The sequence below is a fragment of the Vanessa atalanta genome, chromosome 12 (assembly GCF_905147765.1).
Source record: "Vanessa atalanta chromosome 12, ilVanAtal1.2, whole genome shotgun sequence".
Taxonomy (NCBI): Eukaryota; Metazoa; Arthropoda; class Insecta; order Lepidoptera; family Nymphalidae; genus Vanessa; species Vanessa atalanta.
Genome location: NC_061882.1, coordinates 7,523,290 through 7,542,138, shown reverse-complemented (window position 1 = coordinate 7,542,138; position 18,849 = coordinate 7,523,290). Strand labels below are relative to the sequence as shown.

Sequence of the window (18,849 nt, the reverse complement as noted above, 5' to 3'; positions counted from 1 at the left end):
TTAATTTACCAAGAATCCCGCAAGCCATCTAAATTATAATACTTTTAATCTGAAGAAAGTGTGTGTTTATCTGAATCTATTAATGATACAATAAATATGCTACAAAAATCCTGTTCTTATGAGGGCTTTAGTAATAAATCTAAGTCATAATTATTAAACCTTTACGTATCATAAAGAAACAACTCTATTATGACTACATCACATTTAATCTGTGTCCTGTCTTTTAAGGATGCAACTACAGCTATAAAACCTGAAGAAAGCAAATTTTGGGAAACTTCTTTCTCATCATAAGTGTTTTATTTTTTAAATAAATAAAATATTGAAAACTTTGCAAAAAACTTGAAAAGAGTATCATATAGTCCCTACGAAGGGATATCTGAATATCTTTTTCTTTATTGTTTACTTGTTGTTGAATAACTTATACAGAATATACTGACTCATATTTTTGAAAGGTTTTATTTACCTGCGCTTTACTCTCCCAGTCCATCCCGACCGCGCAAATGATGCACATTACGATAAGCGCCACGGTTCCCACTATTCTTACGTCATTGACGCTGTTATCAATAATCTTCACTCCTTGATTCAGCAACAAATCGTTTAAAGAGTCGCAAAAACCAATTGTATTCATACTGGCTGCTACAGCGTTTGCAAATGCAAAAATTATACCAACGGAAGCTCCGAATTCGGGGCCCAGAGATCTGGATATGATATAATAGATACCACCTAAAAATATTTAAAAAAAAATCAAAGAAAATACATTCATATTATTTTGAAGCCAATTAAATTTAAGTTGGCTATCTGTTGTAGTATAAATTTTTTAACCTTTGTTTGGTTTTATGTACATTTTGTTAACAATTTAATTCATTTGAATAAGATTTTTGTTAGGAGTATATTTGACATTTAGATCTTGTAATATGAATTAATGTACAAATTATACCCGCAGATTATTATTTAAAAACTTCATAGATAAGTATTAGTGATTAATTTATGCATACTTATTCATTTTTGTGTTATAGCGAGCAATCAATTCATATCGAAAAATAAACAGTAGACAATAAATATTAGCACTTTGTATAATAAAAGGCATATATAAAACTTTACTGCTTAAATTGATGCATAAACCATTTATCACGAATTGAACATGCTGTTGTAATAATTATAAGTAATGCACATACGAGTAGTCAGAAACGAATATAGATAAGATTAATTATATTATAACTACAGAACATCTAAAAAAATGGAACTATCATTGTTACTGTTCTTGTTGATTTTTTTCTATATAAATGTTAGAGATGTCTAGATTGAGTTTTAAGATTTATATTATATACTAAATTATATTATTTATATTGTACATATAATGACTGACTGACATGCAACGTAAAGTCTGAATCGTTGGGTTTAGCGGCATGAAATTTTACACAGGAATTCCTTTTTACGAATCCAAATTGATTCTCTATGGGTAAAATGGTTGATGAAAGATTGATTGAAAATTAGTTATTTCTGATGATAGAAAAATTTAAATTAGTTTTTTGTTACTGAGTAAAGACCGATTGATATAGATTTTTGATAATTCGGCTAGTGCATACATAAAATAAATCGTAAAAAAATGTCAATGCGATTTTATAATGACGTATACCAAAAGCTTGGCATGCGTAATGTTTTGAAAGAGTAAGAAATTATTGGCAAGACGTTTAATAAAAATGTAACTATCGTAATTTGCATAAGATTTGCATGGGTTTTTTCTATGAGTTTTGTGGGCTCAAAGGTCAGATTTTTTATTTAAAACGGGAACATACTAACCTCCTTTCACCTCCCCATTTGTACAAATAGCGCTCATTGATAGAGTTGTGATGACGCACACGATTGCAGAAACAGCGATGATGACGAGTGTAAGTCCGATGCCGGCTTGTGCCACCACCCACGATATACGTAAGAACAGCATCACTCCCCATATGTTCAGCAAGCATGGTATTAACACTCCCTACAACACTTTCTGAACTTAATATTTATAGTGTTTGAAAAATATAGTTTGTATATGATGACAATCTTACTTGAATCCATCCTAACTTTATTCCTCCAGCTGGAGTTGGGGATTTTGTATCTCTTTGGGGCTGTTTTTCGTCCTATAACAATATAAGCAATGTTTATTTCAAACTGGACAAATATGCCTTGTATTATTATTTTGCACGAAAAATAATTATCATTGTGACCAAATAAAAAACACAACAATATTTAGTCTTTAAAAAATTATGATAAATGTAGTTAACATTTTTTTTATATCGTAATCTTTTAATTAAATTGATATTCCTGTTTTGCATAGCATACACACCAATTAAACAGTTGCTAAATAAGTCACATAAGATATATTTGACAGCTAAATAGTTGTCTCAGTCGGTAAGTCACGAGTAATAACAATAATAATTATGCTATTCTAAATTATCTTAGCTCATAAACGTGATATATTTCATAGCTGCGATGCTAAACGTGGTGAGATGATTGTCACTGTATGTCCATTGTGATTTATACTATAAAACTGAAATTATTACCAGCTGATGAATGATGACAATGTTAACGATTGGTAATAAACTCTATACATAATCGCCAGCGAGGCGCCCTGCGTTGGACACTGCAGTTTGTTTTTATTTTTTTAATCTATTTTTTTTTTAAATCATCCCGCACATTCAATTTAAAATAACTATTTTGAACTTATGATCAAACTACTTTAAAGTTGCAAAAACTTTTTTTTCATCAAAACATCTACCATTTTGTGAATTTTATTTACTTATCTGTTAATATTGATATAATGCGGAAACAATTGTTCATTTAACATTCAAGTGTATATGAAAAATGGATGGAAAAACGATGACAATTATTGGTCATTTAGTAAAATGTAAACGTATACAAAAGCGACATTGTAAGTTGCGCAATTGCAAAATTATAATAATTTGTATCTCTAACTACAGTATATTTAGGAAGCAGAAGGTCGGCGTTTCATTTAACAATGTCATAAGTATTATCAGACATGAATATGCCCTAAAAATGTTGTAGCATATATAGCTACCTAAAAACTATTTATAAGAATATCCTGGGATAAAAAAGACATGTATAGCTAAACGATATAATATCGATAAGGTTAGTATACCATAGTTTAATTTTAAAAAATGGCAATACTAATCAGTGTTTAAGATTTAAGTGCTACTTTATAACTAATTAAATATGAGAACAGGCCTATATCACCAAATTAAAAAAAAACGTCCTAATCAACAAGTAGACGTTGAATCTCAATGTTCATTAAGTTGTCCCTATCTGTTAATAATTTCAGGAAACACTTATAATTGTATTGCACTTGATATTTAACACCCCTACTTCATAAACGATATGAGATTAGATACAAGGGCTGGTAAATATACTCAAGGGCTGTTTAGCCCGGCAGTTACCGGTTTGAACTGGATAATTACGGTCTTTTCACGTGCCTTCTAATAACATCGAGAAAATGACGCATCCCACTTAAACACATCCGTCGCTGTGACTAAATAAAAAAAAATTGCTTTACGAATATTTTATGTTATATTATTGACAGAGACACGGGTTTTTTTTTTGAAGATATATTATTCAGACAAAATGTTAATTTAAACTTAAGTAATCTTTATATTGAAGTAGAAATAATATAATAATAAAAAAAATTACGCATATAAGAATGTGTTACTAACACTCTAACAGAACATCGCGTCTATGGTAGCGAGACAGTCGTTTGATATTTTTTTAAGAAGAAATTTGTATGCCACCTCTCACCGTGTCAGCGACAATATCAAGTATTAATAATCTTTTAATTAAATATTAAAAGATTATTAATTTAATATGTTTGTTACTAACTGTTACTGTGAGATTGTATTGTTACTTTGTTTCGGGGAAATATTAGTTTGTAATTTTTGTTAATTGGTTATACATCCGCAATGAACATGATGATTTTGGATAAAGCCATCCTATCTCTTTACTTATAACAGATACGTCACTATTTCCATTAAGTTATAAAAACTGTATCCATTCAGTATTCAGGTGTTTGATATGAATATAAATATTTCGATTATTGACTCTAGTCAATATATACATAGTTTTATAAATTGAATTGATTAATTATATGGCTACTAAAATATACACATTTTTTTAGATAGGCGGACGCGCAAATGGACTCATTGATGGTGAGTGGTCACCACCACCCATATACATTGGCGCTATAAGAAATAATAGTATTATATTGATAATTAATAATTATTAGTAAAATAGTATTAAATAGTAATTAGTAATCGATGTTAATTAAAACAAACAACGCACGAAATAAGACAAATAAAAATCAAGTGACTGTGTGTTATGCAATCCTTAACGGCTGTTTATAAATTATGAAGATGAAAGACCGATAACTAAATCATCAAATAATATATAATAAATACTTAGTAAATGTTTAAGTCAATTATATTTAACTTTTTCTATCTTTCACATGACCTACCTCTTCAGTAATCAAATGATCTCCGTGCAACTCTCCTAAGCTCGGTCGTTTCAGGGCTCTTTTAGAATTTCTGTAGTTTTCCATCCTTGGTAAGGCTTCTCTTGTCAATTGCGCAAGAGATCTCTTCCGCCTCCAGCCAGCGTCATGAAGCCATGTATCTGGCTGAGGATTGGGATCACCTCTCTCCATCATCTCCACTGAAGTGCGTAGGGGTCGGGAGATGATGCTGGCTCCCATGTGTATACCATTTTTTTTAGATTCCGACTCAACGGTCGAAACTGAAAACCTGTTAATTATTATTAGATTAAAATTAGTTTATGAAATAAGAAATAATTTTATTTATGTCTAGTTAACTACAAATTTCCACCAATTTATTCTTAAAGTACCAAACATACATCTTTCAAACATTGCATTTTTTTAAATCAAAAACAATCAAAATAAATTCGAGCATATCATTGTAATATTATTATCTAATTAAATCTTAACATCAATTTAAATCGTACCTGCTTTCGGCCATTCTGCTCGATATATTCGTAGTCTACCGGAAAATCGTCTTATATGAACCTAGTACTTTGGAAAAACTAAAACGAATATCTTCAGATTTTATCTTCAACCACATAATTTGTTGCCTTGAATCTGTAAAAAAAAAATACCTTGAGTATAATGATAATACTAAAATTACAATGTCAAAAAATATTTTTCTTAAGGAAAATCATATATACCTTTAAAAGTAGAACTTTATATATTTTATGTATATATGTACATCTTTACATCAATTAAATGAATTCTAAAATCTTAATTCGCTTAATAACCGTGTGTTATTATTATTCGTGTTATCTGAGTATTTAATCAAGACTATAAACTGTGAGAATCCACTAGAACACTTACGTATAGGTGAAGCTCTACAATCAAATATGATTATAGTTAGATTTAGTAGGATAACAGTTATTTTATATAAATATATATAATATTTATCTTTTTACGATAATATAATGGAGACAAGCATTAAATAATGGATTCATAAAAAAATTACTATATAAATAAAGTATAGACTCCTTTTTTTAAATGTATAAATATTGTAGTTACAAATTTTCCGTTTGGCAAAGACTGTCATTAGTTAAATAGTAATAAATTGTAATTATATATCAATCTTTATTCTTATCAGTCTTCAAAAACGTCCAAAGAATTACGAAGTGCATCATATTGCACTATAGCATCATTGATTGTATTGACTTATACATATGACTTCACTACGGAAACGATATTGATGCATCCCAATAGCAGTTTAAAAAGAAACATAAAACCAATATTTTTTCACATACGTAGTACTGTGTTGATATAACTGTTTTTAATGGAATGTTCATTGTACCTATAAATAAATTAATGCAATATTTTTATCGAACAATCTAAACTGCACTGTTTGTTACGTCATAACATTCATATTCAATCAAAAAGATGATAAATTATGACTTAAACAAATGGATATCGGACTTGACATGTTATTCTGAGTGTCATGAAAAGATGTTTATAACGATAATAGATAAAATATGGCAACGATATCTCATTTAAAGATATTTTTTTTAAATAGTATCTTGTCAAATAATAAAGAAGTACTGTCTATGTAATTCCAGTTATACAAGTTGCACCTCTCGTGACTGCGACAGGTGCATACTTTCAAATCGTCGGGTTAAATAATAACAAAAATATATAATGCAAATATTTAAAGTTTTTATTGAATCTAAATTTTCAATGGACCGAAACCTCCATACTAAATCTATTATTAGAATAACAGATATCGATTAGTTTTATTAAGAAAAAATACATCAAGTAAATGATTAAGGTTTCTATAGCGGTCGTGATATACACCGAGACGTGAAGTTTTTAGGAATAAAACTAAGTCTTTTAAAAAACAAGTCTCTAACCGCTCTCCCAATGATAAGAAATAAAGATTCTCTATGCCAATTAATTATACTGGTTTTGTTGTAATAGCAAAAACTGAAGCAAGACGAATGGTACTATTGTTGCATATTTAAATCTATTATATGTAGGACTTGACCGCAAACACTTTACTTTTGTACAACACCCACAAGTAATAAGTTATACTTAACTCTACATCACGGTTTAAATGTTATCATGTTTCAATGTATGTATCTAATAACAGTTTACAGGAAGTCCAAGTAAGTATTAACAGATTGCTGGATTTTAACTTATTATAGGAGTTTGAAAATATATATTTTTTAATATTAAGTTTATATCGTGTAGTGGCTTTTAATAACAAATAGATTTTAACTTTGTTAAGAATTAAATTAATATAATATTTTACGAGTGCATTTAGAGTTTAGAATGGAAAAACTTAAACGGTAACTTCAGTAATTGAAGTACTTCAAACTTATTATAGTTTTTTTGATTTCCATGGTTTGAAGCATGTTCACAATATTTTAGATATCTGCCTAATCAAGTAACATTATTACAAAATATGTTGCCATAAACATAAGGGTTCCACGCGACGGCAATCTCAAATTTCTGGAGGATTTCAGGCGGTAGAGCTACGGCTTCATGTTAACAAGTTTTTGCAAAAAAAAACTCATTCAATAAATCATTTTATTTGACCTGATTACAATTTTCTATCACAATTTTTTGGTCACATGTGTATTCCACCAACCCACATTGGAGCAGCGTGGTGGAATATGCTCTTAACCTTCTTCTCAAAGGAAGAGGAGGCCTTAGCCCAGCAGTGGGAAATTTACAGGCTGCTAATGTAATGTAAACAATTTTGTATACTAGAACAACGAGACTGTCAGTTCAAGGTTTTCTGACAATTTTACCGAATTCTACAAGCAATGTTTCGGCTGACGCCTTATCTTGTGTCTCATTTATTTCTATAATAAAGTGGTGAATGTATGACACTTACTCGAATGACTGCCAACCGCGCGATTAGAGCTAATGAGAATTTGATTGATGTACTTCGAACTAAGTTATAGCTATACTATATAAATGTACCTCTATAATATATATTGTTAAAATAAATATAGTATATTGTAATGAAAAAATATCTTGGAATATTAATAAAAAATAGTATTAGTAATTTAATAAAGAAAAATATATAACTATGTAATTAATTATTAAGAGTTAAGATGAGAGAGCGATCCATTTAATTGTCAATCGTTAAAATATTCTTTAACGAGGAAAAAGTCAAAGAAATAACGAATTCAATTAATATGACAGAAATGAGAACTTTTAATTATGTCAACTATAAAAAAATGTCACTGTTACTTCTATCGCTATCAAAGAATTCAATATTTATATAACTTTTGATATTTTAACTAGGCTCACAATTCATCCCAGATATGTAAGGTAATATGTACCAACATATTATAGATGGTTAACTTATTTAATAAACGCTGCAAATTCAATTACACTCTACTGGTACCTATGTAGAAATGTATAACAAATAATTTCCATGACTAGGACTCAAATTCACTAGAGTTGCAGTAACTACTGTTGAAATAATGTGTCTTTTCTACACATACTATTATAGATGTTATCCGTTAGGATCATCGAAATTCCAAAAATGAATAGCATGAATAACCATCTACGGGTGCAGCTTTGGCAGAATCTACTACAACCTTAAACATCCTCATGCACCCGCGTCTTATATTTCTTAGTAGTAATTGAAAATTGAATAGACAAATGCTTCTATTAATTTTTTTTCGCGATGGTCATATTTAAAACATATCCATTTTTTAATTCGTATAATATCATCAATTTGGCCTAAGCAGCCTTGTGTATAGGTCGACTATAATAATAATAAATGAATAATAAATAGAGAAATATTTTTTTTAAATAAGTCTCTGTTTCGTTACTATAAGAGAATTTTTAAATTGTTGAATGGTCTTCCGATCTTTTACTTGAAAGGTTTTGGTAATTTTTTGTATCGGCGAAAAACACATTTATTAATAATAATTTCCCGACAATTCCTATAGTTACTTCAACCTAATATCAAAGAGAGACAATAAATATTTAATATATTATAACAAGATTCATATGAATCTAGTTATAATTTATTGAACAGTTTAGGCTTAAGAGCTACTTCATATTACCTATAAACAAAAATTTAATTATAGATTTAAACGTAGTTTAGAAGAATAATTTCATACATAATAAGAAATCCTTAAAAACTTATTACTGATATGTGATAACGTTTGAAGAGAATAAGGTCAGTCTGATATTATATTTTAGCATTATATGAATCTAGAAGCTCGCTCGACGAGTATCTGCAGGCTTTCGCGGCAGTTTAATCCGGTTGAAACCAGCCACGGGTAAGTCCGAGTCACGTGTTCGTCCACCGCCCTAAGTCGTATGCGTATATAATATCAATGCCGTATTCAAGGATACGTCATCTCAGTGGATTGCATTTTGATATAGAAAATTTAATTATTGATTTGAGAATAAATGTATGACGTAAAGTGATTTTAAGGTAAATATACAAAAATATTTTTAGAAATAATTTATTTATTACAATATATTGATATGATACGTAATAACATGTACTTGATTCATATATAGTTATGTTGACACATCTGTAACATGACAAACAGCAAAAACGCACAACAGTGTGAACACAAAGGTCAACCCACGGTTTACGTTGACCAAATAACATTTAAACAATATTTATTCGTTTAGATAAAACCTAAACCACTTATGTTATGGTCTTAGTTAATTTGCTATAAAACGATGAAAACCTCACACCTTTACCGACAAGTTTAGAAACCTTGAGGAAAACACGCGCTGTCATAATTCGAGCGATTAGATCAGTGGATAACAAAAAGGGTACTGTTCGTGGACATCGCATGTCCATTTTAATAAACTCTGTTTACAGGTGTCTTTTATTTCACACTCAATGATGTCGTGAACAGCTTACAATAGAAATATTGTACACAACTCTAACTATGTTATGTTACAAAAAAATAAATTTTATATGGATCTGTTTTGGTTTTCCGTCTAAATAAAGGAGATCGGAATACTATTATCATCGTCGTATTTATGTTTCATATAAGAAATAAAATAATGACCAATTTAATCTGTGAAAATCATATATTGTTTTTTTTTAATGCGATTAATACATTAACGAGTTTTTGTAGAGACTAAGATACCGATCTATGTTTCGCAAAAAAATGAATAATAATAATTTAAATATTTCGACTGACACATGTATTGCATAAAATAAATTACATAAGACACACTGTAAAAAACGCATGAAATGCTAAAACGAGCGGAGTTAATAAAATTACTAATGAACTATTCTTATAACGTACTAATTTTCATTGATACATATTCCGGAAAGTAGAATTTGGCGAAATCCCAAAGTTTACAAACGCAAAACCTATATAAACGTGGAAGTTAAAATATTGTAAGCAATGCATTTGCGTTCCTACTTGATTTTCTGTCTAATAATAGAAACAATGTTAGTTACTACTTCTCACAGGTCTCTTGTTTTCTATTTCAATTTATCATCTAGAATCGCCCACGCTATCAATAAAACTAGAAGAAAATGAGTGTGGTACTATATATGTAATATAAACATATACTGATCTCCAAATCATTTTAATAATTTGTAACATACACAAGATATTATGTCCCTTGTTATACTGGTTCACTCACTCTTCAAACCGGAACACAACAATAAAAAAAGTATTACCGCTCGGCGGTAGAAAAACATATAATGAGTGTTTTTAGGGTGAGTAACGTTAAAATTTTCAAATAAAAATATAATTTTAAATAGTACTTTTCCACTATAATAAGTCAAATAGTAAAAAGTTAATTTCGTAACGTTCTTATACTAAATATGATATAAAAGTAAACTGATTCAATTCTTATTTTCTAATAATGATTACTCTAATATCATAATCCTAAATTAAACATGATTTAATATAAATAGTATATGCTTTGATATGTACAAAAATGAATAAAATATTAGTATTACTGGATATATATATATAAAAAAGCTAAACCGACTTCAAAGGTAGCAGAAACGTGAAGAACTCAATACGATACTTTATTAAAACGTTTTATATGTATGTATGTATTACAAAACTGTTTGAAGTCGATGCAAAATCGATGAAAGCATACATTGATGACCGTCTTATAATATGTTATTTCCGTACAATATTCACTAAAAAAAACATATACGACTTTGGAAACTACTTTAAAGAATAAAGTTTAAATCATCAAAATACGCCAAGCCGTTTTCAAGTAATCAGAACGTACGACTAACAAACTACATAAAAGGATTAAAACAACTGTTCATCTTCGAACAGTTGTTTTAAACTCCCACATATTTTCGGAGTCGAATGAATGATCTAAAACTTCATTTATCAGATTATATATAAAAAGACATTAGCAAACAGTTTAAATTCTTATCTGTCTAGCCTTTTTATTCAATGTGATTATTTAAGCTGTAAATGACAAGCGTTTGCTTTGGTATGAGATAACTGTTATTTCTTTTCCAACATGCCACTGGTATGTCAATATAAAATATGTACATATATATATTATAGTGTTTTATGCCTATTGTAAATATTTTTGTTGCCTTTAACACTAATCTTAGGAGATTCGTGAAGTCAAGTGGGTTTCCATCGGACTATGAGAATAGGGGTTAGAGAGACTCTCTAGTTTCTCACCTATGTTTGCGTTCAAATTTGATCACTGTAATATACCCAACTTGGTCAAATTTCATTCCGAAATAATGTCAAGAGATTACATCACAACAATTGAAATAGTAATTGTTTATATTCTCGGAGAGTTGTATTTTAATACTCACTGTACGATTTTATATGTATAATATATTATTTCATTGTCAAACATTCTCACTATTTCATTTTCACACCTTGCACATTAACAGACAATTAAAACAAATGGTGCCACATTTATCGATAAATCATGTAATTACTTGATTTATTTTATTTGTTTAAAACATATTTCATGTACCAACGAAGCTCGTTGGAGTTTATTTATACGTTTCAATACTTGATACTGTACACATTTTTTTTAAAAAACTTTTACGATACATACTCAATCAAAATATATTTAGTTGAATTGTAATAAAAATATGTTCTCAGATCTGTTGAAGGCTATCTTGTTGTATTTTAGGAATCAAGTAGATTATGTATACAAAATTGATTTACGTTGTTTAATAAATAATAAATATCTTCCTTCACTCAAAGGGATAATTCGTGAATTACTGAAAAGCTGTGCTATTTTTACTTCGTTACATTTTAACGAAAACACTTGTACTAGATTTGGTAGACATCATTACGTCAAATCTCGCTTAGGATATTGTAGGTAATCGTCTGAATAAAGTTTATTTTTTTAAATGGTATTTTTAACTCTTCAATATATACAAATAATAAGGATACTATATTCATATACGAAGTTCTTAGATTGCGGACATATAAACAAATTAATTATATATGTATATATATGTTTCTCTATAATGTCAATGAATAGGTATATTTTATTTTACTAATTTCGCACAAGCGTATGGCTTCACACATCATCAACGAGACAAAAACTATTTATGTATATTTAATGAAAACGAATTAAAGAACAAAGTTGGTAAAAGTCTAAAAGTACATTTAAGGTCTTTTATTATTCGCTATGGCAAAGGACGATACAATCAACAGGTGCTTATTGGCGAATTTCTAAATAGGCCAGCTAAAATACTTAATAAAAAGTCTCATTCCTTCTTAAGGAGGAGTTTTTCTCTCGGCCGGGTTGGTAGAGATAATGTTGTATAATTTCATCCAATACCTTCCGGTTTTTCCACGATATTTTCATACACCGCCGATTGTGAGATTAATTATAAAAACAAATTTATCACTCTATGTAAAGCTGTTGTTACTGAATCTGTCTCTAATAAAAGGTAAGTAAATAATAATAATTTAATATTATTTTACTTCTCGTCTAAAATCTATATAGTTACTATAATTAGGTATTTTCGAACGGCAATTAACTTTACGACTTTCAAAACAGATGTCAGAGCGCTCTAATAACGTCAGTCGGGGTGCGGCTCACGGTTTAATCAAGTAATAGAGACTGATGAAGCGACGTATGCCACTAATAGTAGCAACCTACAAACTACCACCAGAAAAATAATAAATGACGTTATATACAGATTACTTTGTAGAATACAATAGTTGTCTCAACTGCGTTATTAAAATATGCAGGAATATTTACAATAGACAATGTGCTTAATTTTTTATAGATAAATAACCATCTTTAACAATTATTAAACAGAGGCTCATTTTATATATAACATTATTTATTGAGAGTTAGAAGGGAACACGCTCCTCTCTGCCTACCTAGTCATCAACTTAAACCATGACAATCTTTAGAAATAATCAAGACATAGGCTTCTTTTAATGTCCAGGATTGAGGGGTTTCTCAAGAGTTAAGCAAATGTGTATTGTCATATTGGACGTTTACAAAGTCTATGGTTTTCAATACAATTCAAATTTCAATTATTCATATCACAGTTATATACATATTACAAAATGTAAAACGAATCGAACGTGTATCAGTGCATGCAAAATCTCTTAGTGCAATGTTTGACATTGCAAATTCTCATTTTTAGTTTTTTTTATAGCTACGCAATTTAGGCCTAATATCTTAATATAAAATAATTATGTTTTGATTTGAACCGATATCGCTATTCAGTGCCTTAGCAAGCTTAATGGGTAAAAACTGTGTTAATAAAATATGCCTAAGGTTTTCCTGTTTATTTGACCTTTTTTATGTTTAGCTATAAAAATGTATTAATTTTATTTTACTGTAAGGACTCGTGACCTACCCATTTAAACGTGTTTTAAGTAGTCAGCATAAAATATAGAATACAACAATACAAACTGACTTTTTTGATAAAAAAAAATGTCAAGGGTCTTCGAACGTTTGAGAGTTTAATTTAATTTAATCAATATTTTGAAAAATTAATTTTCACAACAGATACATCAGGTTTCAATTAACTATATGTTCTTTATTTGCTTTACCGAGGAACTCAATTATTACTCCTTAAAACTATGTATAAATAATACGTATAAAAAGGGATTTTTCGTTTCAGAAACTATAATTTTATTATAAAGCTATGTAACTACAGGCACAAGAGACATAAAATCTTGTTTAGAAAGTCGGTAGCGCACGGTGATAATCAATCATCATGATTTGAATTGCAACAAATTGCAGGAGGGCCAAAATCGCCTCACCGTTGATGTTGTCTGATCAATGGCAGTGTCCATGTTGGACGCCCTCACCGCACACAATAGGCTAACGGAAATTGCCTGTTAGGCACAGAAGGCATGGCTCTCCATGCCTTGACGAGCTACCACCAGAAAAATAATATACACTTGTGTATTTCGAGACCTGAGCGCCATGCCCTGACTTCCAACATTGGCAGAGATCTTTGTTACAGCTAACGCGAGGAACTGGACAGAAACTTTGTCTTTCTACGAAATAGTAATGTAGTAGGAGTTCGCGGAAAAGGATTGGCGAACAAGAGGTCTCTGCTGACATACTCCACCGTAGAAGACTAAGATGCAAGTATCAATGCTATGCTTACAGAATGGACGATGGATTTAGATAAATTCTCATTACCCTTAAACACCCACCAGACACGAAGTACGGTGGTGTAGCGTCTTGAGCGTAGAATATAAAGTATTAAGATATTCTGTCGAAAAATTCAAACAGTCCGGAGTCTAGAAATTAGAAGTGTGTACCCTCCCGTGGAAAGCACATTAAGCCCTTGGTCCTGCGCCTGATATCTTTCCGGGCGTACCGGGTTTGCCGTCCCATCAAATTATGAGTCAAAAAAATATTGTTTTTTCTTAGTGATTAGTATGGCACTTGGCTAGGAAAACATCATTTAAAGCGGATGCGTAAAGTTTACTTCATAGACTTGTATAAAATATATCTATTATTTCGGAAAATCTGTGTAAATTCGACAAATGCGTAGCCGTAAAAATATACTAAAAAAATATAATACTTTATAAAAATGTTCAATTCAGTAATACAGCTATGCTAATATTTTAATAGAATAGTTTTAAGTGGCCAAGTGTCCTTAGCCGTTATCTGCGACATTTCTTATTAGCTTATCTAGACGGGGTAGAGAATTACTCAATGATCATATAATCTAACAATGCTAGACTAAGTACCGCTATCATAAATAAATACTTAAATTGTTAAAGTAACATTTATTTTTATCTTATATCGTGTAACTATCAAGATGTTCAGATATTTAAGTAAATTAAATTCGTCAATTATTATAGCTTAACCTAATATTAAAAAAATAATATAGTAAAAGTATCAGCATTTGGAAACTATTTAATCTTAATATAATAATTTCAAGACTCAAATAAAGTAAATATACAGACTATAAGGTAAGGTCTTAGAATATTCAATATAACCTTTACAATTATGCTTTACATTTTATAAACATTATTTTTGATAACAATTCAAATTGGTTGGTACCTGTTTTATTAACTGGATGTTACAGCATTAGAAGTTAATTAGTTATCATAACGGGATCACATTCAATATTTTCTCATTTATAAAATGATATTGCAAACTTAGTTATGTGTGTAAGTTAATAATAATAATGCTAATTGTAATCATTTAATTGTAAAGGGCAATCAATTAAAATAAATAAACCATAGACAAATAAGATTTTTGAATATGAAAATATCCTATTAAATATATCTTACTTATTTTATATAAATTAGTAACATGGTGTTCAGGATAAATGTTTGATGTCACAATATCTAATTAACGTCTTGATAGAGTTAATTACTGATGGATATACAGACCATCTTACGATGAAAGCTAACATTTCAGGCTACCGTTTTATCTACTCCTAGTGAAATTTGTGGTTTACTTTAGGGGATTTATTTTTCATAAATATTAGTAATGTCATTAGTTAACACAATTATTATATGAATCATACGTCTTCGCGGTACTCCTTCTGTATTTACTGCCAAAATATCCTCCACAATGTCTGTCCACATAAATACCATGACGAATTTATTCAATGACCGTGATTATATTATACAATGAATACATTATGAGAGTCATTTAATTTGTAACCTTAAAAAATATCATTAGTTTTATTTGAATAAATTTAACAAAACATATCTGTATCTACTATATTTCTTATTTAAGATAAATTGGTTCAAATAAAACAGTAAAAATTAAACTAATCTTAAAAACTTGAAATAAATAATTTCCTGTGTTAATATCAATTGTTTTAATTTTTTTGGTAATCGACAATAAAATTGTGGCAATAATAAATAAAATAAAAAGCTCTAATCTTATGAATATATAATAAATAAAATTTTAGATTTAATAAATAATTGCACAAAAAATAAAATGAATGAGGTTTTAAATATGTACTGATAATCATAACATACCTGTCACTGCTTTTATTGTATATTAAAGTTTATTTTTCATGCGAAATAACGATTAAACTAATTTCACATTTTCACTGGAACACTACATAACAATTGTAAAATTCACAAATCGGATTAATTTTATTTTTTAATATTTTTTTATACAATACTGTTTATCGGGACAATTATATTATTGTTGCGTGATTTATCATTCCGCGAAAAAATTACAGAAGCCGCGTGCGAACGACAGCACAGTCGACGCGGCATAGTCGCGAAGCCTCCGTGACAGCTCCTTTTAAACGAGAAGCGCCCTTAACTCATACAAACAATACTTTTAATTACTTCAATTATTCAATCTAGTTAGTACGAGATTTCTTCCAGTTTCAGTGACGGTATTCGATGGATGTTACCCGAACTTCACAACCATATCTGAACGGATATCGTTTATTTTTAGTAATAGAGAATTATTTACATTGGAACAAACCGAAATGAATCTCATGAAACACTCGCATACCAATAAATGCGGGTAAGCCGCAAATATACGCGGGGGCTGTCTTTGATTTGTAGCACAAATATTCTGGATGAAAATTTCTTGATCTGATTATTTGTTACATTATTGTTGTTCGTAGACATAAACAAAAGCGATCAATTTTAATGTTTATATTTGAATAGATAGTTACTCAACTACGACGTGAGCGGATAACTTTAAGAGATGTATCTCAAATGTTTCGATACCATGGCAATCAAATCATAACATCAGGCATTAATCATCACAATATGATTAATTTCTTATTCTTTATATATTTTTAGTGGAGTTGTTCTTTATACTCTACACATTTAAAATACTCACAAAAAAATCATTATAATTATATTTTTCTTTTTTTTTCAAAAAACATAATTCTTTTATTCCTACTAATATTATGAGAACAGCTGAGATAGTCCAGTGGTTAGCATACCTGAATCTTAATCGAAGCTTGCGAGCTCAAGTCCGAGTAAGCCCTACCGAAATGAAATTGAAAGAGCTATATATTTTTATTCTATTTATATTTCATCTCGTATTTATGTATGAAAAAAAGGCAACAGAAATGTTTAATGTTTCAAATAACAATATGTTATATATGAATCCACCAACCCACATATAGAAGCGCGATGGAATAAGTAAAAGGAGAGGACGCTCTTGCCCAGCAGTGATTCTTCAACGTAGCAACGGATCGAAGTGATTTTGTGCTAAATCAATACAATTTAAGAACAATGCACGGTTCAATACCACAGGAAAAAGTAGAATATATGTATTTTTCCTGTATGTAACCTGTTTCTGTATATAATAAAATATATAACAATTAAAAGCGAAATAATCCTCTGCTTGTATAGAACAAGGTTAAGAATCTAGATCTCATTACTTCGTGTATAGATAACAGACTATTGGTGTTTGTTTATACAAAATAATATAATTTGTAAATCTGAACGAATGAATGAAATCAAAACGTCGCAAGGTTATTTTCATTTAAAATACCCACATTCGTTTATAAAGAGATGATGAACCAATTAAAAAAAAAACAAACGAAAAAACCTAAGGGCATTTGATTAATTAAAATTGGTAGATGAAGTGTGAAAGTAGAAAAAAATAATGAGGAGGAAGAATGTCTAACAATGAAAAACAGCGGACAATCAAATATTGGAATTGTTGTGATCTCTATATAGAAAAAGTGACAGAAGGTGGCTAAATATTGTAACATGTAAAAAATTCAAAAATCTGATATGTGCCAATTTAATTTTTTTTTCCATTTCATCTGGTGGTGGTCGTTCAATAAGTATAGAAATCAACAACAACATATATTTTCATCAAAATAAAAAGCTCTAATCTTATGAATATATAATAAATAAAATTTTAGATTTAATAAATAATTGCACAAAAAATAAAATGAATGAGGTTTTAAATATGTACTGATAATCATAACATACCTGTCACTGCTTTTATTGTATATTAAAGTTTATTTTTCATGCGAAATAACGATTAAACTAATTTCACATTTTCACTGGAACACTACATAACAATTGTAAAATTCACAAATCGGATTAATTTTATTTTTTAATATTTTTTTATACAATACTGTTTATCGGGACAATTATATTATTGTTGCGTGATTTATCATTCCGCGAAAAAATTACAGAAGCCGCGTGCGAACGACAGCACAGTCGACGCGGCATAGTCGCGAAGCCTCCGTGACAGCTCCTTTTAAACGAGAAGCGCCCTTAACTCATACAAACAATACTTTTAATTACTTCAATTATTCAATCTAGTTAGTACGAGATTTCTTCCAGTTTCAGTGACGGTATTCGATGGATGTTACCCGAACTTCACAACCATATCTGAACGGATATCGTTTATTTTTAGTAATAGAGAATTATTTACATTGGAACAAACCGAAATGAATCTCATGAAACACTCGCATACCAATAAATGCGGGTAAGCCGCAAATATACGCGGGGGCTGTCTTTGATTTGTAGCACAAATATTCTGGATGAAAATTTCTTGATCTGATTATTTGTTACATTATTGTTGTTCGTAGACATAAACAAAAGCGATCAATTTTAATGTTTATATTTGAATAGATAGTTACTCAACTACGACGTGAGCGGATAACTTTAAGAGATGTATCTCAAATGTTTCGATACCATGGCAATCAAATCATAACATCAGGCATTAATCATCACAATATGATTAATTTCTTATTCTTTATATATTTTTAGTGGAGTTGTTCTTTATACTCTACACATTTAAAATACTCACAAAAAAATCATTATAATTATATTTTTCTTTTTTTTTCAAAAAACATAATTCTTTTATTCCTACTAATATTATGAGAACAGCTGAGATAGTCCAGTGGTTAGCATACCTGAATCTTAATCGAA

The 18,849-nt window shown here is 29.5% G+C and overlaps 1 protein-coding gene across 2 annotated transcripts in view; it reads right to left on the bottom strand.

The window, feature by feature from the left end:
• LOC125067637 (bumetanide-sensitive sodium-(potassium)-chloride cotransporter) overlaps positions 1–18,132 on the bottom strand; it is a 30,743-nt gene extending 12,611 nt beyond the window's left edge. The window contains exons 1-6 of one of the 2 annotated variants that reach the window (XM_047676337.1): positions 17,899–18,132; positions 5,008–5,140; positions 4,505–4,790; positions 2,052–2,123; positions 1,801–1,981; positions 464–723 (exon numbers count right to left, since the gene is read on the bottom strand). In XM_047676337.1, the coding sequence (XP_047532293.1) occupies positions 464–723; positions 1,801–1,981; positions 2,052–2,123; positions 4,505–4,790; positions 5,008–5,021 (813 nt within the window). In that variant the 5' untranslated portion in view covers positions 5,022–5,140; positions 17,899–18,132. Of the gene's footprint in view, positions 1–463; positions 724–1,800; positions 1,982–2,051; positions 2,124–4,504; positions 4,791–5,007; positions 5,141–15,957; positions 16,192–17,898 lie in introns of those variants that run through there. The other variant, XM_047676338.1, reaches the window with a different exon arrangement.
• Between the last annotated feature and the right edge of the window lie 717 nt (positions 18,133–18,849).